This window comes from Geotrypetes seraphini, chromosome 3 (genome assembly GCF_902459505.1).
Source record: "Geotrypetes seraphini chromosome 3, aGeoSer1.1, whole genome shotgun sequence".
NCBI lineage: Eukaryota > Metazoa > Chordata > Amphibia > Gymnophiona > Dermophiidae > Geotrypetes > Geotrypetes seraphini.
In genome coordinates, this window is record NC_047086.1 from 218738582 (window position 1) to 218765542 (window position 26961).

The following is a 26961-nucleotide window of genomic DNA, read 5'->3' on the forward strand; positions in this document are numbered from 1 at the left end:
CCCATCTCCCGGACTTGTTGCAGGCCTCCCTGCTTGGCCTGCCATATGGCCTGGTGGGGTGGGCCGAGATAGGAGGGATCCTTACCCTCTCCTGTCCCAGCTGACTCTGCAAATATTTTTTTTACTTCCTTCCCGCCTCCCCCCGTATGCCTTTTTGAATCCTTGGCGATCCATCGGTGTCCCACGCAAGAGTGAGCTTTCCACGCTCCTGCCCCACAATGAGCCCCTCCCCGAATGGTCACCTCAAGTTCTCACAGCCCAACGGTGTACCAGGCATGAGCGAACTTTCCTCGCTCCTGCCCAGCGCTCAGTTGCTCACTGAATGGCTGTCCCGAGTTCTCACAGGATTTAAAAAGGTACGTGAGGGGAGGCGGGAGGGAGGTTAAAAAAATAAATAAAATAAAATTGGCAAAGTCAGCTGAGACAGGCCCACCAGGTCATATGGTAGGCACGGTGGAGGCCTGCAGGAAATTGGCAGAGGGGAACAGGGTAAAGGGCAGGGAGTGGAGCTTAGTGCAGAGCCTGGCAGGGAGGGAGGAAGAAGGTGGATAGCTTGACAGGGCACAGTGCAGCACCTGGCAAGGGAGGGAGTGAGGGGGACAGGGCACATGAATATCAAACCCCTCCCCCCTGTTTTATATTAGTCAACCTTTTTTCCTCCTTTTATTTTATTTTTTTTTTTGGGGGGGGGGAAGGTACCTTATCTTATACTCAGATCAACTTATATTCGAGTACATACAGTAAATGTAAAATTATCTTTCTATTATCATGAGTCTTACCAGACAAATCCAAATAAATGTGCTTTGTACTCTTGCCAGCAGAGAAGGATAGAGGGGAAAAAAAAAAAGACAACAACAAAAAAAAAAGACAAATTAAGTTCTTACCTGCTAATTTACTTTCTTTTAGCTTCTCCAGACCGGTAGAGGTTAATCTTTACGTGTGGGTATATATCCCAATCATGACCAGCTGGTGGAGACTGAAAACAGAACTGTGGAATAGTACATAAGATACCTTCCCCTATTTCAGGGATCTCAAAGTCCCTCCTTGAGGGCCACAATCCAGTCGGGTTTTCAAGATTTCCCCAATGAATATGCATGAGATCTATGTGCATGTACTGCTTTCAATGCATATTCATTGGGGAAATCCTGAAAACCTGACTGGATTGCGGCCCTCAAGGAGGGACTTTGAGATCCCTGCCCTATTCCTATCAGTCTGCTGAATAGCCAAGCAGCACAAAGAACTGGAAACATAAATAAACAATACTCCAAACAGAAGTAATAACTAACATACCCAAATACTGTTAGAAAATGCAGAGAAGAGATACCAGAAAGAAAATGGCCCCACAGCTCGCCAGCTAAGCCAGCCGAGGTACAGCCGCTGTGCTTCAATTCTCCCCAGCCCTAGAAAAATACTGGAACCGTAGCAAAAAACAAACACTGCCCGCACAACAGCCACAACAGCAGATAGGGTGGGAACCTCTACCAGTCTAAAGAAGCTAAAAGAAAGTAAATTAGCAGGTAAGAACCTAATTTCTCCTTCTTTAGCACTCTCCAGACCGGTAGAGGTTAATCTTTACGAGTGGGACTTACCAAAGCAGTCCCCATCAAGGGTGGGACCCCCGAAGAGCCAACACCAGAACACGTTCACCAAACACTGTGTCACGACATGCCTGAACGTCTACCCGGAAGTGTCCGGCAAAGGAATGCAAGGAAGGCCAAACCATAGCTTTACAAATGTCCACTGGAGGCACAAGCAAAGACTCAGCCCAAGAAGCCGCCTGACCCCCGAGTGGAATGAGCCTTGAGAAATTCCAGAACAGGCTTCTGCCTCAGAAGATAGGTGGAAGCAATAGTTTCCTTAATCCAGCGCGCAATAGAAGCCCTAGATGCGCCATCCCCCTTACGAGGACCCGCTAGAAGGACAAAGATGATCCGATTTCCTGGGTCCTCTGCACATAAGAGCGAAGAACCCGACCGATATCTTTTTTAAAAAAAAATCTTTATTCATTTTCAGAAATTACAACAAGTGTACAATAATCACTCAGAAATATATTAATTAATCACTTGACAATCTTATTTGTAATCCTCCAAATATATAAATATAAAAGAATCCCTTCCCTCCCACCCATATATTAATAATTAACAATTATCAATTATTGTCATTCATATTCCCACTCCCCTTTATCTTAACCAATACTGAGGTGTTTAAGATGTCTGATCATTAGAATAAATAATCAATGGCCCCAAAATCTTTTTAAACGTATTATAATTACCTTGTTGCATAGCAAGCACCCTTTCCATTTTATAAATATGGCATACTGAATTCCACCAGAAAGTATAATTTAGTTTAGTATAATCTTTCCAATTTCCTGTAATTTGCTGAATGGCAACCCCTGTTAATATTAATAGAAGTTTATTATTATTCGCTGAAATTTGGCTTTGGTTGGGTGGGGGGTGGGTTTCCATTATATGAAAATATAATAAATAGAGGGATTCGAGGGTGGGAGGGGGAGGGTTATATTTATAATTATAAGATATAATGATAAGATGCACAAGTGCTTAGATTTATTTTATTTATTATAAATTTTTGTACACTTGATGAAAGTTTTAAAATGAATAAAGAATTAAAAACAAAAAAACAAAACAAAAACCAAATTTATGTTGCAATTGTGAAAAACTAAGCAATGATCCATTTATAATCGCATCATTTAAAGTTCGTATACCTGCAATAATCCAATGCTTCCAAATGATTTTAAACCCGCCAATTTTGATCTTGGAGTTTACCCAAATGGATTGATTTAATGATTTGGAAATTGGGTCTGGCGATAAATTACTAACATAACGTAAAGTCTTAACCCGACCGATATCTAATTTGCGCAACTGCTTCTGCTCAGAAAAGCCCTTCCGACGACCAAACATCGAGAGGACCACTGCCTTATTGACAGGAAAAGGAGAAACTACCTTTGGCAGAAAGGAAGAACAGGCCGCAAGACAACCCGTTCCCTAGAACACTCCAAGAAGGGAGCCCTACAAGAGAAAGCCTGCAGCTCAGAAAACACGTCTAGCAGAAGAAATGGCCACCACGAAAACCGCTTTAAGAGTTAGGTCCTTCAAAGAGCAGGCGCCCAACGGTGCAAAGGGAGGGCACACTAGCACTGAAAGAACCAGATTCAGATCCCAAGATGGAATAGAGGGTCGATCGGGAGGCTGGAACAATTTGGCCACCCGCAAGAAGCGAATCACATCAGGAATGGCAGTCAAACGCTGACCTTACAACAACCCACGAAAGGCTGACAAGGCCGCAAGCTGAACCCGTAGAGAAGACCAAGCCAGTCCCCTGCCCAGGCCATCCTGCAAGAACTCTAGGATGGTAGACAGGGAAGCATGAAAAGAGACCACTCTACGCGCATGACAGCACTCCTCAAATACCACATAAACCCGAGAGTAGACAGCCTCCGGGACCCCAAGAGAGTAGAGACTACTTTAACGGAATACCCCTTCTTACCTAGGCGACCCCATTCAAGAGCCAAGCTGTAAAACAGAAGGGACCTGGATCAAACATTGGAATGGGACCCTACGTCACGTCATCCAAGAGAAGCAGAGGATCCGCCACCAGATGCCTCACCAGATCCGCGTACCACGGTTGTCGAGGTCAATCCAGAGCCACCAGAACTAGACCTGGATGGCAAATGATGCGGAGAACTCTAACAACTAATGGCCACAGAGGGAACACATACAACAACTCCACCGTTGGCCATGGTTGAACCAGAGCATCCAGACCCTTAGCCTGACCGTCTGTGCGACGACTGAAGAAACGGAGCATTTGGCGTTGCCACTTGTGGCCATCAGGGGCAGGTCCCAAGACTGAACTATCAACTGAAAGGCCACGGGGCTGAGACACCACTCTCCGGGATCTAGTGTGTGATGACCGAGGAAGTCCGCTTGAACATTCTCCACTCCGGCTATGTGGGAGGCCGAGATGTCCTGAAGATGCAACTCTGCCCAGAGCATGAGCAGAGCTGCCTCCCGCGCTACCCGAGTGCTCTTGGTGCCTCCCTGCCGATTGACGTAAACCACCGCCGTGTCATTGTCTGACAGCACTCTGACTGACTTGCCTGACAAGGAGCGGAAGGCTAACAGCACCAGATGGAGGGCTCTGGTCTCCAACACATTGATCAACCAGGATGCCCTGAGCTCAGTGACCTAGACACTGAGTTCCCCAACCGAGGAGACTGGCATCTGTGAGAAACACTGTCCACTGTGGTTGATCCAGACTTGCCCCCTGAACAAGATGAGAGGTCTTGAGCCACCAACGAAGACTGCAGTGCGCCAAGCCTCGCAGAGGAACAAGGAGAACCAAACTGTACCTCTGGGGCGACTACCTCCAGAGCAGAGCAAACTGAAGAGGACGCCTGTGGGCCTGTGCCCACATCACTACATCTAGGGAAGCTGCCATTGACTCCAAGACTTGGAGGAAATCTTGCGCCCGAGGACACCGGGACACCATAAGGAGGCAAAACTAAGATTGCAATTTGCTTACCCGGGCCTCTGGAAAGAAGACCTTCCCCAAGGAGGTGTCTAACAGAATCCCAAGGTACTCCAGATGCTGAGATGGGACCAACCAACTCTGGGGAAAAGTTGACCACCCAGCCCAGTGACTGGACAAACTCCACCACCCCAAGCCGTAACTCGGGTGCTCTCCTGCAACGACTACGCCTGAATCAACCAGTCATCCAGGTAGGGATGCACCAGAATGCCCTCTGACCGCAAGGCTGCCGCGACGATCACCATAACCATGGTGAATGTCCAGCGAGCCATGACCAAAGGGAAGCTGACAGAACAGAAAGTGCTGACCCAAGATCGCAAAGCGAAGGAAGCACTGATGGGAGGCCCGAATGGGAACATGCAAGTAGGTCTCTGCCAAAAAAGTCATGAATTCCCCCGGATGAACTGCCACAATGACAGACTGCAGTGTTTCCATCGCAGCGGCTGCAGGCGCCCAGAGCTCCCTGCCGATAGTGCTTTGCGAGTCGGTAGGGAGCGGTGGGGAGGCCCGTTCTTCTTTCACCACCCACGGAGGGATTCCCTTGACCACCGACGGTCAGGGTACAAAAGATTACCTTTCAGCTGTTTGTTTTGTTGGTTTTTTTTTTATAAACAGCTGATGCCGGCTTGCCTGCTTTAGGGGTTGGGACTGTTCAGGCTTCCAGCCGCCTGAAAAGTCCCAGCCACTACAGGCCCAGGAGGGGTTGTTTTTTGCTGGGAACTTCGCCATTTTCTCTGTTTGGCCGCTCCATTTTGTCTGCAACCTCAGGTGACCTTCCCCCTGTATTGGAAACACAGGGGCAGGTTTCAGCTGGGTCCCCTGAGGGGGGGGGGTTTCCCTTGATTTACTTTATTTTATTTTTTTTTTGCGCAGAGCCTATTTTCAGGCAGCTGGGGGTTCCACATACGCCCGGGGGTTTCGAGGAGGGGGGGTTTCCCTCTGCACCCCTTGTGGCTTTGCCTCCCTCTTCTCCTTTGGCATCCCCTCTTCCTCCTCCCTCGTCCAAGCGCCTGTGGGTGCCTTGGGTTACGGATTGGTGGTCAGAGGAGCGTGTTGGCCTGGATGAGGACTTGGACCCTTTTTAGGAATTCCAGGATCCTCCCGAGGGGACAGCCGTTGGCGGCGGGCATTGGGTTTCCCGCCTTCTGGCGACGAAGCATCTGTGGTGCGCCTTTTTCATAGAGATGAGCTCCTAGACCTGTTTAAGCAGGTCTCGGTGCTGCATTTTGAGGAAGCGCCACCGGAGACCCTGTGTGTGGGGGACCCTCTTCTAAGGGGGATCTGTACTGTTTCCCGCTCTTTTCCTCTGCATCAGGATTTTCGGGATATTGTATTGGCGCAGTGGAAAACGCCGGAGGCGCTGTTTTGGTTTGTGCATGCCATGGCTTGTTGGTATCCCATCCCAGAGGGGCATAGGGCTAATTTAAAGTCGCCAGTGGTGTACACGGTGGTCTTAGCAATTTCTAAGTGGCATACCATACCTGTTGAGAGCAATTTTGCCTTACGGGATTGAGGAGCGTAAGTTGAAGACCATTCTTAAGCAGAATTTTGAAGTCTTTGCCTTGGGGGTCCAGGTGGGTATTTGTGGAGGGCTGGTGGCTCACGCCGTTTCGGTGGACTGAGCGTGTCCTAGATCGTGAGTTTGACTGATCCTTGGTGGAACAGGAGGTGGCAAAGATTGAGATGGCTGCCTCGTTCCTCTCAGATTCTGTCTATGACTTGGTGTGGACGTCGGCTAAGTCTCCGGCTTTTGAAATAGCCGCGCGATGTACCTTGTGGCTTCGCACTTGGTCAGCGGATGCCACATCCAAAACTCAGCTTACCATATTTCTCTTTCGGGGGTCTTTTTTGTTTGGAGAGGACTTAGATAAGTTGGTTCAGACTCTGCCAGACTCTAAGGTGCCCTTCCTTCCTGAGGACTGTGCCCGCCCAGCGTCTCAGGGTGGCACTGCCCATGGGCATCTGCGGGAGTTCCATAAGTATCGCCCTGGGCATGGGACTGCTACATTCCAGGCTTCCGGGTTTTCCTGGGGTCAGTTTTATTAGTGCATGCAGTCCTTTTGGAGGCCCGTCGGGAGGCTGGGAATCCCTCCACTGGTTCCCCCGCTGCCTGTCCTGCACAGTGACTCATTTCCAGTGCTCCCTTTGGTTCTGGTGGGTGCCCAGCTGCGTGACCTTTCCCCAAGTGGGCCGAGATCCTGTCCGATCAGTGGGTCCTGGAGGTGGTGCACCGCACCGGCCCAAACACAGATTTCAGGCCGGCCGCGAGTGCCTCGCGTCTGGACCAAATTGTACCCCACTCCCCCTGAGAAGGGCTTCATACGTGATCTAGCTAGAAAAAAAGTGCTGGTTAGTACAAAAATATATTAAAGTTAAAGGGAAGCAGCCCTTCAGACCGGCACTACCTCATGATTTTTTTTTTTTTTTTTAAAATCTCAGAACAGACTCCACAGGCTCTCAAAGCAATATGCCTTGCTTGATTTAGGGGGCAAGGCTTACTGCTGAGGCAACTCTAAAAAAAATGTGGGAAGGTGAAGGAAATGGGGGAGGGACCCCGCTCGAGACCACCGGGTATCACTCCCCCGAGGTCAGACAGACCCCCAAGCTCAATCCAGCCAAAAACAGGGACTAGAAACCCCTAAACAAATTCCAACAGCCCTAAGGGAGATGGGTACAGCTCACTCAACACCTGCTGCAGACTGAAAGAAGACTGATAGGAATAGGGGAAGGTATCTCTTATGTACTATTCCACAGTTTTGTTTTCAGCCTCCACCTACTGGTCATGATTGGGATATATATACCCACTCGTAAAGATTAACCTCTACGAGAGGTTACCCACTCGTAAAGATTAACCTCTGGAGAGTGCTAAAGAAGCAGTGGTTACAGTTTACTTTATTATTTCATATACCGTATATCTTACAATACAGTAAAGAGGTTTTCATAACAATTTAAAAAAATTAGAGAAAGTAACTCCATAAATTCAAGTAAAAGTCCAATCCTAAAACTACCTCAAAGACAGCTCAAAGTACCAAATACACACACAAACATTCTAATATCTTTTGAAAAATCCAATGACCACATTAATTATCTGTTAAAGTGCAACCAAAAGCCTGCTGGAATAAATGAGTTTTTAAACCCCTTTTAAATCTTGGCAATGATGCCTCTTCTTTAGCATCTGTGGAAGGGAATTCCACAATAGCGTAGGGATGCTAAAGAATGCCCCTTTTCTGGTGCAATCTAATCTAGCTTCATGTAATCCTGGAACCACTAACAAATATCTCTGGCTAGAATGTAGGAACCTTTCTGGATTGTAAATCTTTAAAAAAAAGTCTAGACAATGTAATTGGAATTCCAGATTGTAAAAAACTTACAAAAAACCCCCAAAACTGTCAAAACAATCTTAACACAGACACGATAATACACCAATGATTACGCATCAAAAGCGTAGTAGCATGATCAAAAAGCACAGTTACTTACCGTAACAGGTGTTATCCAGGGACAGCAGGCAGATATTCTCACATGTGGGTGACGTCATCTACGGAGCCCCAGCGCGGACAGCTTTTCAAGCAAATTTGATTGAAGTTTCAAGTTTGCTACACTGCACCACGCATGTGCATGCCTTCTCGCCCACTAGAGGGCGCATCCCACCTCGTGGTCCTCAGTTCCATCACTAGCAAAGAAGCCATCCCCGGGGAGGCGGGCGGGTTGTGAGAATATCTGCCTGCTGTCCCTGGATAACACCTGTTACGGTAAGTAACTGTGCTTTATCCCAGGACAAGCAGGCAGCATATTCTCACATGTGGGTGACCTCCAAGCCAACCAAAAAAGGGCAGGTGGGAGGATGGCAATTTAGGAAAACAGATTACGTAACACCGACTGGCCAAACCGGCCGTCGCTTCTGGACAAAGTGTCCAGACAGTAGTGGGAGGTGAACGTATGAACCGAAGACCAAGTGGCAGCTTTGCATATGTCCTCCATAGGAGTGGATCGGAGGAAAGCAACCGAAGCTGCCATCGCCCGGACCTTATGCCCCGTGACTCGACCCGGGAGCGGAAGACCAGCCTGAGCGTAGCAAAAAGAAATACAAGCAGCCAACCAGTTGGACAAGGTGCGCTTGGAAACAGGGTGTCCTAAACGATTAGGATCAAAGGACAAAAATAATTGAGGAACCTTCCGATGAGACCTGGTACGTTGGAGATAAAATGCCAACGCCCTCTTACAGTCAAGCGTGTGGAGCGCCGTCTCGCCAGGATGGGAGTGGGGCTTAGGAAAGAACACAGGAAGGACAATGGATTGATTGAGGTGGAAATCAGACACAACCTTAGGCAAAAATTTAGGATGGGTGCGGATAACCACCTTGTCATGATGAAACACAGTGAAAGGCGGGTCCGCAACCAAAGCTTGCAGCTCACTAATCCGTCGAGCAGATGTGAGGGCAATCAGAAATACCACTTTCCAAGTAAGAAATTTCAGGAGAGACTTGTCGATAGGCTCAAAGGGAGGTTTCATCAGTTGAGCTAAGACAACATTCAAATCCCAAACTACGGGAGGAGGCTTCAGAGGGGGACAAACATTGATTAGACCCTTCATGAAACGTGTCACCAGAGGATGAAGCGAAAGAGAACATCCGTCCAAGTGACGATGGAAAGCAGAAATGGCACTGAGATGCACCCGAATAGATGTCGTCTTCAGGCCGGAATTAGACAGATGTAACAAGTAGTCCAGTACCGAAGACACCGGGACCGAATCCGGGTCCAGATGACGCGAGGAGCACCAGGAGGAAAACCTGGTCCATTTCTGGGAATAACAAAGCCTGGTCGAGACCTTGCACGAGGCTTCCAAAACTTCCCTCACCGACTGAGAAACCTGGACCGAAGTCAAGGGGAAAGGAACCAAGCGGTCAGGTGTAAGGACTGAAGATTGGGATGCAACAGCGAACCCCGACTCTGAGATAGCAGAGAGGGAAACATAGGCAGTAGCAGAGGCTCCCTGACACTGAGTTGAAGAAGCAGGGAGAACCAGTGTTGACGAGGCCACCAAGGCGCAATGAGAATCATAGTGGCTCTGGATGATTTGAGACGAACCAACATCCTCAAGATCAGGGGAAAAGGAGGAAACGCGTAAAGGAACCTCCCTCCCCAGTCGAGAAGAAAGGCATCCGCTTCTAGACGGTCCAGGGAGTACATTCGAGAACAATGCAGGGGAAGTTTGCGAGTCTCCGGGGAGGCAAACAGATCCACCTGCGGAGTCCCCCAGCGGTCGAAGACGTCGCGTAGGACTCTGGAGTTGAGTGACCACTCGTGCGGCTGGAGAAGCCGACTGAGTTTGTCTGCCAAGCAGTTCCGTTCTCCCTGGATATAGACAGCCTGTAGGAAGATGTTCTGGGAGATCGCCCATTCCCAAAGGCGCAGAGCTTCCCGGCAAAGGGACCAAGAGCCTGTCCCACCTTGCTTGTTGACATAATACATGGCCACCTGGTTGTCCGTTCGCACTAGGACTACTTGATCTCGGAGTAGGTGGCAGAACGCTCGAGTCGCCAGAAAAATGGCACGAAGCTCCAACACATTGATGTGACAGCGGCGATCCTCCGCCGACCACAGTCCCTGGGTCCGCAGACCGTCGATGTGGGCCCCCCACGCGTACTCCGAGGAGTCCGTGGTCAGAACTTTGCGATGAGGAGGGATGAGAAAGAGCAAACCTCCGGAAAGATTCGAAGAGTCGGTCCACCAACGGAGCGAACGTCTCAAAGAAGGAGTCACTGCTATGCAACGAGAGACAGGATCGCACTCCTGGCGCCACTGAGAGGCCAGAGTCCATTGAGGAATTCTCAGGTGCAGTCTGGCGAATGGAGTGACGTGGACCGTAGACGCCATGTGGCCCAGAAGCATCATCATGCGCTGAGCTGACACCACAGGAAGCCGAGAGATCAGACGGCCCAACCGAACCAAAGCCTCCAACCGAGGAGGAGGGAGGAATGAACGGAGGCGAACAGTGTCCAGCACTGCGCCTATGAACTGAAGTGATTGGGCCGGGCACAACTGTGACTTGGGAAAATTCACTTCGGACCCTAGTCGCTGAAGGAAGGCGATAGACTGTTGGGTCGCTGAGATAACCCCCTCCCTGGTCGGGGCCTTGATCAGCCAATCGTCCAGGTAAGGGAAGACCTGAAGCCCCCGAGACCTCAGGGCTGCAGCGACTACCACCATACACTTCGTGAATACTCGAGGGGACGAAGCCAGGCCGAAGGGGAGGACCCTGTACTGCAGGTGGAGCTCGCCCACCTGGAACCGTAAGAATTTGCGGAAGGCAGGATGCACCGGAACATGGGTGTACGCTTCCTTCAGGTCCAGGGAGCACATCCAGTCCCCTTCCTCCAAAAGAGGATATAATACCGGAAGTGACAACATCCGGAACTTCTCCCGGACCAGGAACTTGTTGAGCTTCCTGAGGTCTAGAATGGGACGCAAGTCCCCGGTCTTTTTTGGGACCAAAAAGTAACGGGAATAAAACCCCCACCCCTGCTGGTCGGGGGGTACAGGTTCCACCGCCCGAAGCTTCAACAAGGCCCTGGCCTCAGCCATGAGGATGGGGAGCTGGGTCCGATTGTATGGGCAAGCCCCCGGGGACTGTTCCGGCAGCACAGTTGAGAGAATAGCCCTCGGAGACGGTCCGGAGCACCCAAGCGTCGGATGTTATCTCGGTCCAAGCCGCGTAAAAGGACCAGAGTCGACCCCCTATGGGAAGGGGGTCCGGCGCGATCGCGGAGGGGGGCCGGCCCCATCCACCTAGCCCGTCAAAAGGACGGCGCTGGCTTGGCAGGACCCTGCGCTGGAGTTTTGGTTTGTCCCCATCTGCCCTGTCGAGGGGGGCGCCGAGGCGGTGGCCTAGAAAAAGCCGGGGTCGACTTTTGAGGGTACCGCCTCGGGGGAGGCCGGAAGGGTTTCTGCGGCGTGGCTCGAGGTTTCGGTCGGACCAAGGAGGCCAACGAGCGCTCCTGTTCCAAGAGCCGTTTGGTCGCCGCCTCCAGGGATTCATCAAATAATTCGGACCCCACGCAAGGTAAGTCCGCAAGGCGTTCTTGCAGGTTTGGGTCCATATCGAGGGTGCGTAGCCACGCCAACCGGCGCATAGCTACCGCAAAAGCCGACACCCTCGATACCAGCTCAAACGTATCGTACACCGCATGAAAAAGGTACAAACGTAATTGAGACAGGTTGGACATAAACCTGTCGAACCCTTCCTTGCGGGAATCCGGCAAGGCTTCACGATATTGGGGCAGATCCTTTACCATGCCACGCAGATAGGATGAAAAGGTAAAGGCATAATTTAAGACCCTGGTTGCCATGAAGGAATTCGCATAGAGGCAACGACCAAATTTGTCAAGGGTCCGACCCTCCCTGCCGGGCGGGACTGCCGCAGAAACTCGGGAGGGTTGCGTCTTTTTGAGCGCAGACTCGACCAGTAGGGACTGGTGGGAGAGTTGAGCCTTCTCAAAACCCTTGGGTGGAATCGTCCTATATTTGGACTCCATCTTGGACGGGACCGCAGTGACTGTAAGAGGTGAAGCCAGGTTCTTAAGTAAGGTCTGATGAAGGACCTTATTCAAGGGCAGCCGAGGGGATTCCCTTGGTGGAGTGGGGAGGTCCTGCTCCTCGAGGAACTCTTTAGTATACTGAGATCCAGCCATGAGGTCCAGACCCAAGGCACGCGCCATGTCCTGCACAAAGCTGGAGAAGGAGGACGGTCTGGCAGGCGGCGAGGGAGTTCTCGACCTCTCCGCCGAACAGAAGGGGGAAGCCTCGTGAGAATATCGTGGTTCCCTACTGGACCCCGAGCCACATGAGGCCAGATCCAATGGCCTCGAGGGGGTCGGGGAACGTCTCCGCCTCGAAGAACCCCTGGGAGAAGTCCCAGGCGTCCGAGGGACCGAGGCACGCCCCCTTTTCCTCGGCGAGGAGTCACGAGAACCCCCTCTCGCAGGGGAACGGAGCAGCCTCGGGTTATCGAGACGAAGCTCCGAAACCCGCAAGGCCTCGTCCCCGAGCGGCGAGGAGCGACCACGCCGCCGAGGAGAGCCTCGCGAACGCTTCGGCTTCCTCGGGCGACACCTCGCCCGAGGCCGGCCCGAGGGCGAAGAACCCCGGGAGGACCTCGAGGAGGAGGAGGAGGAAATCCGTCTCACTCTGCGTACCTTGTCCCGGGGCCGTACGCTGCTCTCAGGTGGGGCCCCCGAGGCCGAGGTCGAGGGCAAGGTCGAGGCCGAGGTCGGTGGTGCCCCGGTAGCCGAAACCGAGGGAGTCGGGACCGAGGTCGCCGAGGTCGGTGCCCCCGAGGCCAAAGCAGTCGAGGTCGCAGCCCGCTGCAGTTGTTCGAGGGCGCCAGACAGCTCCGAGGAAATCAATGCTCGGAGCAGGTCCTGGAACGACGGAATCCCGACCATGGTAGGCAGGTCCGAGGCCGGGGGATGCTCCCTGGAGGGCGACCTCGGTCTCGAGTATTCCCTCGGGGCATTAGTGGCCGGAGTCCTGGGCGGGGCCGAGGCCGACCCACCCGCCGCAGAGGAACTCGAGGATGGCTTCTTCGACGACCCTGGAGATGGAAAAGAGGACTTACCCGAGGCAGGTTTGGTCGCAGACGTCGGCTTCGAGGTCGAGGGACGCGGCGAAGCCGAAGGCGCCGGGGCCGAAGCCGAGGCCTTCCCGGGCGCGGAGTCAACTGCGAAAAGCTCCGCCATCCTGGCGCGACGTCGACGGAGCGCTCTGGCCTGAAAAGTGGAACACCGATCGCAGGAATTAGTCGGATGCTCGGGTCCAAGGCAGAGCAAGCACCACCGGTGGGGGTCAGTGATGGATAGTAACCGCTCACACCGGGTGCATTTCTTAAAGCCCGTCAAGGGACGGGACATGAAACTGAAAAGGGGCCGGGAACGAACGACGCTCCGCGGCCACGGCTCTCGGGAGCCCCCGGAGCCGAACGGAAGAAATAAAACTTTTTTTTTTTTTGACGAAAAACGACAGCCAATAACTAAAAAAGAAGAATTAAAGCACAGCGACCGAGCTAAATAACCCAGACACTGTGTCAGAAGGCCGAAAAATAGGAGCTCAATTTCCACAGGGCTTCTGGCTCCGCGGAAAAAACTGAACTGAGGACCACGAGGTGGGATGCGCCCTCTAGTGGGCGAGAAGGCATGCACATGCGTGGTGCAGTGTAGCAAACTTGAAACTTCAATCAAGTTTGCTTGAAAAGCTGTCCGCGCTGGGGCTCCGTAGATGACGTCACCCACATGTGAGAATATGCTGCCTGCTTGTCCTGGGATAACTACTATTACCAGTGATCATCTTAAATCGCTACATTTTGTTTGTACTTTTGTTTATAATGACGGGAGTTACCATGCAGCTTATTTTAAAGAACTTGAAAAATTGGGATAGATAAAATTATTCATTCTGGTGGGAATCCCTATGTTATATCTTTAAAATGGAAAAGTTTATGGCCATTCATAAGGGTTATTGTATAAACTGAGGGAAACATGAACATCCGGGGAGGGAGATATGTTTTGGCATTTGTTAAGAAATATAGAAGGGTTGATTACAAGTATTTTTATGAGGTGTTTGTAAATTGGAAAGTGGGTGGGAGAAAATAAGTCTTGTTTTTATTCTATTAAGTATATTGTGCTGTAATGATAATAATTTATGTAAATGCATCTTCTTTTGTGCACAATTGATGTTCTAAAAATGAATAAAGAATTAAAAAAAACAAAAAAAAAACAAACCCCAAAACCCTCTACATTTTGAAGCATTTGCAGCTTCTTCATATTACTTTTGGCAAGACCGATCAGCAATGAATTTGCATAATCAAGTTTTGACAAAGAATGAACCAACATTAGAAAATATGCTCTATTCAAAGAACCCTTCACAGCTTTCAGCATTCCCAAAAACATGAAGCCCCGCTTAACCCTTTAACTAGCAGATGGTGAAATGGCCACTTTATGTAACTTGATGTTGAACAAGAGCACCGGTGCTAAGTAACAGGCATTTGGAGATGCAGACCTCCCATAAGAGCCATAGAAGACATGTTGCTTTTGCTTCTGAGCGACAATGCAAATAAAGGGTTAATATTGGTCACCTGCTGATCAAATCTAAAGTTGCATCAAAAATGACACCTAGATATTAAAAGTAAGGGCAACTGACCAACTTTTTCCCCATGAGGTAAATTGATGTGGTAGGAGGCATTAGGCCACGATAAATCCTCCCCTATAAAGCTGGTAGAAGAACTCCTTAGCCCAGTGGTCGGCAAACCGCGGCTCAAGAGCCGCATACAGCTCTTTAGCTACTTGAGTGCAGCTCGTGGCTCGTCTAGAGCAGGGGGTCCAACCTGCTTCCCTTCCCCGTAAAGAGGGCGCTGAAGCACCAGGCCGACCAACCTTCACCACCCGACATCAATTCCGATGTCTGAGAGGAAGTTCTAGGCCAGCCAATCGCTGCCTGGCTGGCCCGGAACTTCCTCTCCAACGTTAGAATTGACATCGGGTGGGGAAGGATGGTCGGCCCGGCGCTTCAGCATCCTCTTTATGGGGAAGGGAAGCAGGGAGAGCTCAGAACTCGGCAGTGGCCTGTTCCCCGATGGCAGCGGCTTGGGGGAAGGCATGGAGAAAAAAAGAAAGGGAGGGGCAGGAAGATAGAAAGAAAGAAGGGGAGACAAAGACAGGGAGACAGACAGAAAGGGGGCATGGGGAGAGAGAGAGAGAGACATACAGAAAGAAAGGGGGCATGGAGAGAGAAAGAAAGAAGGGGTCAGGGTGAAAGAAAGAAAAAGTTGGGGGAGGGAATGAGGTCTGGAGGAGAGGAAGCATACAGGAGGCTGAAAGAAGGAAAGAAATATTGGATGCACAGTCAGAAGAATAAAGTGCAATCAGAGACTGATACAATTACCAGACAACAAAGGTAGGAAAAATTATTTTATTTTCAATTTAGTTATCAAAATGTGCCCGTTTTGAGAATTTATACCTGCTGTCTATATTTTGCACTATGGCCCCCTTTTACTAAACCGCAATAGCGGTTTTTAGTGCAGGTAGCCTATGAACATCGAGAACAACGCAGGGCATTCAGCGCAGCTCCCTTCACTAAAAACCGCTATCTTACTGAAAAGGTGATAAAGGGTGGGTGATTGGGGGGGGGGGTTATTATATCACTAGAATATTATGTGGTAGAGATTAATGTGCTATTGTGAAATAAATTGTATAAAATATTTTTTTGCGCACTTGTTTAATTTGAAAATGAATAAAGAACGTTAAAAAAAAACAAACAAAAAAAAAAGCTATCGCGGTTTAGTAAAAAGGGAGGGGATATATAGTTGTTACTGAGGTGACATTGCATAAAGTCATCTGCCTTGACCTCTTTGAAAACCCGCGGAATATAAATGATAATTAACATTTTCTCTGCGTACAATGTGCTTTGTGTTTAAAAAAAATTTTTTTTTAATCTTTATTCATTTTTTACATCTTACAACAAGTGTTTCAATAAATGACAATTGAAATTAAATACATCACTTTAATCTCCATCATGTTTAATATTAAATCATAAAATTTAACCCCCTCCCTCCCATAACCTATGCAGTCACATATATCCTATACAATTTTCTTTCCTATTAATCTAAACATCTAATAAAATTCTAAAATCCCTCCCTCCCCCTCATTTACATTGTACTTATAATGGAAAAATGGTTATCTATTCATTACAATAATTTGTCAATGGCCCCCAAATCTCATTAAATTTCTTATAATTTCCTTTTTGTATGGCTATTGCTCTTTCCATTTTATAAATGTGACATAATGAATTCCACCAAAAACTGTAATTGAGTCTACTGCAATTCTTCCAATTACTTGTGATATGTTGTATGGAGACTCCTGTCATAATCAATAAAAGCTTATTATTGTTTGATGAAATTTGGCTCTTTGTTCTCATTGACATACCATATAGAATCGTATCATACAATAAAGTCACAGGATTCTTCAATAAACAATTTATTTGGGTCCAAATTGATTTCCAAAAGGTCAAGATAAAGGGACAATTGTATAACAAATGATCTAGTGTTCCAATATCAAAAATTACATTGCCAGCATCTATTAGACTTAGAGCTGTAATCTAACTGGGGTCCAAAATGCTCTATGTAAAAGAAAAAAACAGGTTTGTCTCATAGATGCGTACACTGTACATTTCATTCTCCAAGACCAAATTCGTGGCCATTGAGATGCAGAAATTTGATGCTTAATCTCAATGCTCCAAATATCCCTAAGTCCATTTTTAGGCTTTTTATTTACAAATCCGTTTATCAATTTATACCACTGTGCGGCCTGGTGTCCCAAGAAGTCCACCTGAAAGCATAAAAATTCCAAACTATATTGGGTTTTAAGATTTTTCCATTCAGGGAACCCTACATTTTATGATTTCATGCCCTACATTTTATGCCATTTTAAAAATTTTATTGTTGGTAGATCATTTTGACTTGGCCACGAAGGTAAGGGGGGAGGGAAAGGAGCTGCTGAAAGACATCTAGTAATCCTTGCAGGCTTGACTGTGCAGGGAATTATTTTTGTAAAATCATGTTTTGTTATGTGACTGGCATTATTTAGACTTTAATTTCTATGCATGAATAGAATGAAAATGATATAAAATTGCTTGCTTGTTTTTATATGCGTGTGCTGAAGGGAAATGGAGAGAGAGTGGGCTGAGGACACTGAAGGGAAATGGGGAAGAGAGAGTAGGGAGAAGACGCTGATTTATAAATTGACAATTGTACAGAATATTGTTTCTTTTTATACTTTAATATAATAAATTTAGTATAAAACTATTTGAGGCTTGTGTGGAGGGGATCAGATGGCTTGCGGGGATGGGGACCAAGACAAATTTTTTCCCTGTGTCATTCTCTAGGCTCTGCCACAAACCGATTTCGACTACGTGCGGGCAAGCGGGGTTTAGTCGTGTTGACATAGCTGTCGTAGTGCAAGCGGGTGCGGGGTATGGCTCTCAAAAGAAATCTTAAATCGTTGTACTGCTGATCTTTGGCTCTTTTGACTAATGAGTTTGCCTACCACTGCCTTAGCCAATATAAACCTAACACAAGTAACGAGCTTCTAAACAGTGTAACAAGGCAGTATAAAACAAACCAACCCCAAGAGTTGGTTAGCCTAAACATGCAAATCAAACTGTGCCACCGACTGTTTTTACCTTCATGTATGTCCTTACCAGACCAGTCTAGATGACTGGGATATAGCAAAGCTCCTGAACTACTTGAGAAAGTGGGGCAGGGAAAAATGCTTGAGTGCCTGAATAAATTCATGGTAAACCGTTCTGAGCTCCTGCACAGTCAAGTCTATAACGCTTCAAGAAGAAAATGCAGACATGCCTTGCAAATGTCAACTGCCAGAATTGCCCAATGTGCTCACAACATATGGTCTGGTGGAGTGGGCTTGCAACCCCTCTGAAATCTGTCACCCTTTTTGCAATTCTTTATGATTTTCAAATCTTACAATAAGTGTAACAATAAATACAACATTTTTTACTTCAATACCACACTTAATATTCTATTAATATCTATTTCAGAATTAATCCCTCCCCTCCCACCTAAACCATGCCAATGACCGACATGTATAATTTCTATAATGACACTTTTTGGATATATGCAGAAGCTATTGCCTCCTTGATCCACTGTACAGGCACATACTTCATACCCCCAATGTGTGAACAGCCTTATCAATCTTCCTGAAAATTAGTGATCTTTAAATATCTGAACAGGACTTGGTGCACATTTAAAAAAAAAAAAAAAAAAATGCTTCTTTCATGTATCCAGCAGCTCTTGCCTGTGGAAAGCTGGCAGTGATCTTGTTTACATGAAAACAAATACTACCGTTGGCAAAAGGGGATGGAGTAGAGTGACTAGTCACTGCTTCCCTGGAGAAAAAACAAACAAGTGAAGCATGTAAAGTATGGCTCATGGAATTCTTTTGCATATGCGCATGTGTGTGTTGGAGCAGTTAATACCTTAGTGTTGGGGGGAGGAGGAAAAACAGGGAAGTTATGTACCATCTGGGGTTGGAAGACTACAAGAAAGGGAATACTACTTTAAACTGCCTAACTGCTAACTGAGTGAAAGTTTGTACGCCACAAAAGCTGAAATGCCTTCCCTCACAGAAATGCATTGGGGGTTTTTTTGTTTGTTTGTTGGGTTGTTTTATTTTTTTTTGGGGGGGGGGTGATGTTGCAGGGAAGCAGGGCTCATTTCTCTGGAACTCCGAGTCCAACTTGACCTATTTTTGAACTTCATGTGTCTTTTTTTTTTTTAAAAAGCTTTAAGGCTTCAGGCATAATAAATGGTACAAAAGAACAAACTGAAAACAACAAGCAACATACAATGCTTCCAATAAGCACACAAAAGCAAGCACAAAACGCCTGAAATTACTAACAGCGGTGGCTAGCTATGAACAGTCAACAATCAAAACCGCAGAGACCCCACACTCCCTGCCCACCCTTCCACCCAGCCTGCCTCAGTATTCACAAAGTTTGAGATTGTCTCCACAGCTCAAATCTTTCCAATATCTGAAGCGACCCAATCTCTGATATTTTACAACTTATAGAGGGCCCACCACTCATCCAACTTTCGAGCCACCCTCCCATATCCTCATCCAACTTTTTCCAACCCTCCATATCCTCCGTGTGCCAAAGTATCATCCCATTCTGTTAAGTTTCTAGAAAATTGTTTTAACGGATGGAAGAAATAAAAAAAAAAAACAAAAAACACAACAATAAAGAACAACGAAAATCAGCGATTAAGAGAAAAATAACCCCAAACCGCAGACTTTAGAAGGCACAAGTGAAAAATCTTCACGCAGAGAGTTGAAGACGGACTTCTCGGCTCTGCAGAAAAGTAAGAACTGAGGAGACGCGCCCTGATCTGGGCGGGAAGGAACTCGCGCATGCGCGGTGCAGGCGACTTGAAACTTCCGAGTTTCTTCAAGCAAAAATGCTTGTGAGGCGTCCGCATCGGGGCTCCGTTGGATCACGTCACCCATTAGTGAGAATCCCTGCCTACTTGTCCTGGGATAATGCCTCATTCGACCCAAACACTAGGTGGACCACGCAAGACACCTCTCTATGTGCAATCAGCACCAACACCTTTGGAGCTCTTACAGGCTCCTAAACTTTATTTCATTTGTCTTGTTAATGAGTCATTAAATTCTTATCTGGCTGGATGGAAAAGAACGCCATCTCAGGATCCCAACGTCTGTCCGAGGCAATAAACATGTGAACTGTAAACTGACAGGGTAAACATCCAGATTCCTATATCCTGCCCTGGATGAGCCTGCCCTTAAAACCAAACATCCAAAAGCGGTGTCCTCTAGTGCCACTACGTCCACTCTGTAAAACTTTGTACAAGTATAGAGAGTAGATAATATAGCTGCCCAGCAGATCTCTTCAGGTAGAACTGCCCGGGTCTCTGTCTATGATGAAGCCAAACTCCTGGTAGAATGAGCTCTCAGCGAGACCGGCAGCTGTTTGCCACAGCCAATGTACGTCAATGAAATCGACATCAAAATCAATCTAGAAATAGCACTTGCAAAACCTTATCTTGCTTCACCGAACCTAGGAAATGACACTGGCACACAAACTTCCTGGTTGAGATAGAAGGCCGAAACAACCTTCGACAAGAAAGAAGGGACAGTGTGCAGAGAAATCCCTGATTCTATGATCCTGAGAAATGGTTCTCTGTACGAGAGTGCTTGTAACTCAGAGACCCTTCTTGCAAACACAATCACCTCAATTTGCTTGAAGAAGGAAAAACTGAAGGCAACAGTACAGCCTGCTGGGGAATGAAGCGAAGTCGAAAGATATGTATAACATCCTTCTGCAATCAATTCTCGACCAGGGAATAATCACCTAGAGTACAGAGTCCTATATTCTTGTACCAGAACACTTATCTTAGTAACAAGACCTTCAAAAGATGCACCTCAAAGAGGATCCAAGGAAGCAGTCACCAATGCCCTCAGCATCAGTGAAGTCTGAAAGGTGAAACATAGGTTTAAAAATGTCTTATGGTGAATCCTCCTCATTCCAATGACAAATTTCTCCACATCCAAATGCAGACCCAATGACCTGTCCTGAATTTTTCACAGAAACATGTAAGGGCTGCCATCTCACTTTAAGCAAATTGAGCCATAGATCCTGGCCAATGCCTTCTTGAAAGCTAAAAGCCTAGAAGATACAAAGATAACAGAATTTTATTAGATACTTGGAAAACATTAAGATATATCAGTAATCTATCACCAGAACCAATAGCTAAATCACTAAATCAATCTATTTGGGTAAACTCCAGGATCAAGATTGGCGGATTTAAGATCGTCTAGAAACAATGGATAATTGCAGGTATACGGACATTGAATGATGTCATTTCAGAAGGATCAATGCTTAGTTTTTCACAATTGCAAAATAAATTCGGTTTAAATAAAACACAATATTTTAAATGGATGCAATTGAAGCAGGCCATTCAGGCAGGGTTCCCTGATTGGAAAGATCTTAATACTCAATATAGTCTGCAGGTTTTATGTTTCCAGGCGGATTTTTTGGGTCACCAAGTCGCAAAATGGTATAAATTGTTATATGGATTTTTAAATTAAAAAAAGAAAACTGGACTTAGGGATATTTGGAGTATTGAGATTGGACAGACAATTTCTGCTTCTCAATGGCCACGATTTTGGTCCTGGAGATTAAGGTCTACAAGGTCAGCATCTATGAATCAAACATGGATGTTCTTGTTACATAAGAGTGTTATGGACCCCTACGCGCCTGCAAAAGATCTAGATCTAGATCTAGATCCAATAGATGCTGGCATTGTAGAATAGAAGTAGGGACGTTAGATCATTTAATTTTTTTCTGTCCCTGTGTAAATGCCTTTTGGAATTTAATTTGGCCCCAAATTAATAAGTTATTAGAAAATCATGTAGGACTCTCATATGACACCATACTATTTGGCACTGCAATGAGAACTCAGAGTCCGATCTCAGCAAATAATAATAAGCTGCTATTAATATTGACAGGAGTCGCCATGCAACAAATAACTCAAAATTGGAAGGACTATACCAAATTAAATTATACATTCTGGTGGAACTCTGTCTGTCATATATACAAAATGGAAAAAGTAATAGCGTTACAACAAAGGAATCTTAATAATTTTAAGAAAATATGGCAACCATTGACTAATTATTCTACTGATCAGATTTCTTAGCACATTGGTAGTAGATATATAGGATTGGGGAGGGAATTGTATAATTTTTTGGAAATAAGAATTGAAAAAAGGGGAGGGATTTATTATTTATGATATGATGTATTGATTGTAATTACAAATGTTATGTAATAATTAATTATATGTGAATTAATTGCTGTAAGAATGGAAAATTAATTAAAAAAAAAAAAAAAGAAAGCTAAAAGCTTCACCACAGACTACCGAGACCAACCTGCACCATCACCCAAAGGGTTTCCATACTCTCACCACCATCTAAGGTGGTGGATCTTCTCCTAGTCCTCAAAGGCAACTATTATAGTTGTGAAATATTTTTTTCTTGAACCTTCTTTCAAGAGCTAAACTGAGTATGGAGAAGTTAAATCTAACCTCCTAATTTTTTTTTCCTTTAGTCCCACCAGATTAGTCCAGAACTTGCAAGTGTTGCATCCATCAGCCAGCAAGTAGAGATAGAAAAACATAAGTGTGCTCTACTCTACAATGCAGCTTAAGAGAAAAATACCCAAAAAAAATAAAACTGCAGAGCAGAGCACAAACACATCTGAACAACTTGCTTGCAGAAAAAAAAAATTATAATAAAATGAGTGGGCAGGAGCAGCTCCCTGGGAAGGAGGTGGAGTTCAAAAGTTGAACAACAGCATTCTGCATAACCACTAGACACACTGCACTAGAAATGTTGGAACCTGTATTCACCACCCAGTGTCAGTCAAAGTGACCAGTGTGCCGACACTGCAGTGATCACTTACTTAGCCAAAGTTCCAGACAAAGTCAGAAAGAATCTGCCTAAAAAGACCACATCTGACTCAAAGCAGTATCAATCTCATATCCCTGAAGGCTCAATCTCCTAAGCATTCTAGAAGCTGCAGCACCTGTCGCTCCTTGTAATCTTGCACACACACACACCCCTCCTGTAATTCTGAGGATCCTTTAAACCTGCTCTTTTCTGCCAGATTTAAAGTGTTGGGAGTTACCACCATTAGGAAGGGATCTATGCCGAGGAATATTTCAATAACCAATCCCACAGATTAGAGGCCGACAGAATTTGTTTCAGTTTCGGCACTGAAGCCAGCCCAAAATCCATGTTCAATCATGCTTTGGTTTTGGCTGAAAATGCCAGTGCATTTTTGGCTAAAAGCAAAACTCCCCTCCCTCCTCCCAACGATCACTCTCTGCTCGTCTCCATCTTTGGTTTGATCCAGTATGGTAATTCCTGCTGGCTTTAAGACTAGTACCAGCGTTCCTTTGGCATATTTTTCTCTGTCCTCATCTGCTGGCAGAGGAATATAACCCACCTGTCTAGTTAAGAATGTAGAGGAAATGAGTTTCACATATGTCAGAGCACCTCCTCCTATCAGCTCTGGGGGCTGCTATTGTTCAATATTGAGTGACCTTACTATAGACTATGGAATATGGCACATAGCATAGGAGGAGGCTCCTCACCTTTAGTTTATTCATATCCTGGTTAGTTTCCACAGAGGGCAATGCCATCTCTTGCCCTAAATCACCAGCTGCATCTCCCACATCAGGAAAGAGCTGCACAGCTATCTTCTCCTAGAAAAAAAAAAAGCAGAGGCAGAGAGATTGAATATACCCCAATCCCTATCCTCCTACAAATACCCTAACATCTACCAACCCCTCATACACAAACATCTACCTTACAGACGCCCGCTCCCCTCCCTCATGCACAGACATTGTTACATATCTAATCCGATGCATTAAGATTATTTTTCATCCATTAGTTGCAAAGGCATTACCGTACACAGAATGAGCTACTGTGTGCAGATTCTGAAAGTCTCCAGAACAAGAACACACACACACACAAGTGCAGTGCTGCTCCAGCTAATATTAAACACTGGCTGCTGCTACTGTCCTAATACACAAACCCTTCTTTGATTGACACTTACCATAGGCAACCCAATAGGGTCTTCCACCTCTTCAGCCCTGCCAGAATCCAGAGAAAGTGGGGACTCGACATTCGTCCACTCTCTGCAAGCCTGGGATAGGGTCTAGGAACAGAAACAGGAAGCTAGCAATGTACCCCACAATCCAACCATGAAAACATTTCTTCCCCTATGTTCCAACACAGAAATACCTCCCACATGACTACCAAATACCAAGCACTACCCTTCTCAATCAACCAGTCCTTATCAGCTTACATCTGTTTCCTAATTTAGGTTATGCCCAACCTTACTCAGTTCTTTCGTTTACATCTTCCTTTTCAGTCCAATAAAACCAGTCTAAAGCTGCTAACAGCACATTAAATATACAAGTTCAAAATGAACAATTAATATACAGCACATATATACAAACATACAAATTAAAAAACCTTTACATCCAATTAAAATCTCAGTCACTACTCTCACTTTGGCAAAAGCATCACACACAAATACAAGGGTTAATTTCTTATTTCAGCCCATGACATCAGCACAAGCTTTCAAAAGTTATCCTTTTAGTGGTTAAATCTTTAAAAGTATCTCCATGCATGAGGTGAAATCATACATGTTAATTTCCTTTACTTAAGCCCTACTAGACGAGCGATTGCAGCTTCCAGTGGTATCACCAGTATAAGAAAGGGTGCAGGAGGAGGAAGTGACATCAGGTACTAAGATGGCAGCTTGAAGAAAGTTTTAACTGCACCGCGACTCTGCTCCAATGCAATCCTTGCTCTGGATTGGTGGAGCAAGAGGCGATGGGATGTCAACTCAAAAGAAATTTGAAAAATACAAGTTTGTGGTGGAGAATGGAGACCGATTGCACTGCCTCCTTGAAATGCAAATCTATCTCATGCATTTTTATTGTGGATATCCAGAAAACCTTGCCTGGCTCCGGCTCTCGAGGACCGGAATTGCCTACCCCTGCTCTAGTCTAACCAGTCTGCCAAATAGCCAAGCAAAACTAAGAAGAGCTAATTATAACAGTAACAATACTCCCAACAGGAACAACATCTAACAGAGCAATACTGTTGGAAATTGCATTGAAGCCCCTTCAGCAAAATGTCCCCACAGCTCACCAGCTGTGCCAAAACCGTTGTTCTTTTAATCTCTCCCACACTATACTAAAACCAGCAGAAAAAACAAACAAACAAAAAAAAAACCTCTTCACACGAATCCCATAAGAATACCAGACAGACAGACAGACAAACAGGTTAGGGACTGTACCGGTCTGGAGAGTCTAAAAGAAAGAAAATTAGCAGGTAAGAACCTAATTTCTCCTTCTTAAGCATCTCTCCAGAGCGGTACAGTTCACTGATGGGACGTACCAAAGCAGTACCCATCATGGGTGGGACCCCTGGAGGGCCGCCACCAGAACACGCTCACCGAACACTGCATCCCAACTTGCCTGGACATCCACATGGTAGTGTCACACAAATGAATGCAGAGAAGATCAAACTGCAGCCTTACAGGTATCCACTGGAGGCACCAGAGAAATCTCAGACCAAGAAGCTGTCTGACCCCGAGTGGAATTCATTTAGAAAATCCAGAACAGGCTTCTTCTGAAGAAGATAAGCGGAAGCGATAGTCTCTTTGATCCAGTTGCGCAATGGTAGCCTTGGAAGCACCGTACCTCTTACGAGGACCCACTAAGAGGGCAAAAAGATGATCCGACTTCTGGAACTCCTGGGTCCGCTGAACATAAGAGCGAAGGTACCTGACAAGACATCCAACTTGCGCAACGGCCTCTGTTCCGAAGAGCCCTCCTGGCTACCCAAGACCCAGAGGACCATGGACTGGTTGACACGAAAAGGCAAGACCACCTTCAGTAGAAAGGAAGGAACAGACCGTAGCACCACCCGCTTCTTAGACAACTCCAGGAAGGGAGGCCTAGAACAGAAAGCCTGCAGTTCAGAAACGCATCTTGCAGAAGTAATGGCCACCAGGAAAACCGCCTAGAGAATAAGGTCCTTCAACGAGCAGGAACCCAGGGACTCAAAGGGAGGGCACATTAGCACAGACAGGACCAGATTGAGGTACCAGGCCAGAACCGAAGGCCACACTGGAGGCTGAAGCAATTTAGCCACCCTCAAAAAGCGAACCACGTTCAGAAAATAAGTTAATCACTTACCCTGCAGCAAACCGTGAAATGCAGACAAAGCTGCAAGCTGAACCCTGAGAGAAGACCAGGCCAGGCTCCTATCCAGGTCATCTTGCAAGAACTCCAAGATGTGAGGCAAAGAGGCATGAAAGGAAGCCACTCCACGCGTAGCACACCACTCTTCAAACTCGCACATAAGCCCGAGAAGTGGAAAGCCTCCAGGTCCCCAAGAGAGTAGAAATCACTTTATCGGAATAGTCTTTCTTACCTAGGTGTCCCCGCTCAAAAGCCACATCGTGAGACAAAAGGGACCTGGATTGAATATTAGAATGGGGTCCCGAGTCAGAAGGTCAGGCGAGAGGGACAGCAGAAGAGGATCTGCCATAAGACGAACCAGACCCGCGTACCACGGGCGCCTGGGCCAGTCCAGAGCCACTAGGATCACATGAACGGGGGTGTCGATCAATGCGAAGAAGGACTCTGCCCACCATCGGCCAAGGAAAAAACACGTACAGGAGGCCCACCACTGGCCAAGGTTGTACCAGAGCATCCAGCCCCTCGGCCTGAACATCCCTGCGCCAACTGCTTTGGCATTGGCATTCGTGGCCATCAGATCCATGACTGGTGGCCCCCAAGACTGCGGGACTGAGATGAGCCTCTGTCCACACCATGAGCAGAATAACCTCCTCTGCCACCAGATGACTCCCGACTCCTGGCTCCCCCCCCACCCCACAATTGACATAAGCCACTGCTGTGGCGTTGTCCAAGAGAACCCAAAAACTTGCCCGTCAAGAATGTCTGGAATGCTAGCATCGCCAGCCGGATGGCTCTGGTCTCCAGAACATTGATCGACCAAGATGCTTCCTCAGGAAACCAGCTGCCCTGAGCCGAGCTCCCCAACTGAGGAAACTGGCATCCCTGAGAAGCAATGTCCACTGGGGCTGATCCAGACTCATACCCTGCACCAGATTGGAAGACTGTAGCCACCAACGAAGACTGCTATGAACTAACCCCCGAAGGGGAATGGGACAGTCCAAATTGTTGTGCACCTGGGGCGACCACCGCTGAAGCAGAGCATGCCGACATGGACGCATG

General features: G+C 46.9%; 1 protein-coding gene across 6 annotated transcripts in view; it reads right to left on the bottom strand.

Moving 5' to 3' along the window:
* TROAP (trophinin associated protein) overlaps positions 1-26961 on the bottom strand; it is a 142222-nt gene that overhangs the window by 3821 nt on the left and 111440 nt on the right. For 4 of the 6 annotated variants that reach the window (XM_033937858.1, XM_033937857.1, XM_033937856.1 and 1 more), the window contains exons 13-14: positions 23739-23840; positions 23275-23385 (exon numbers count right to left, since the gene is read on the bottom strand). In XM_033937858.1, the coding sequence (XP_033793749.1) occupies positions 23275-23385; positions 23739-23840 (213 nt within the window). Of the gene's footprint in view, positions 1-779; positions 811-19585; positions 20790-23274; positions 23386-23738; positions 23841-26961 lie in introns of those variants that run through there. The other 2 variants (XM_033937860.1, XM_033937859.1) reach the window with 2 other exon arrangements.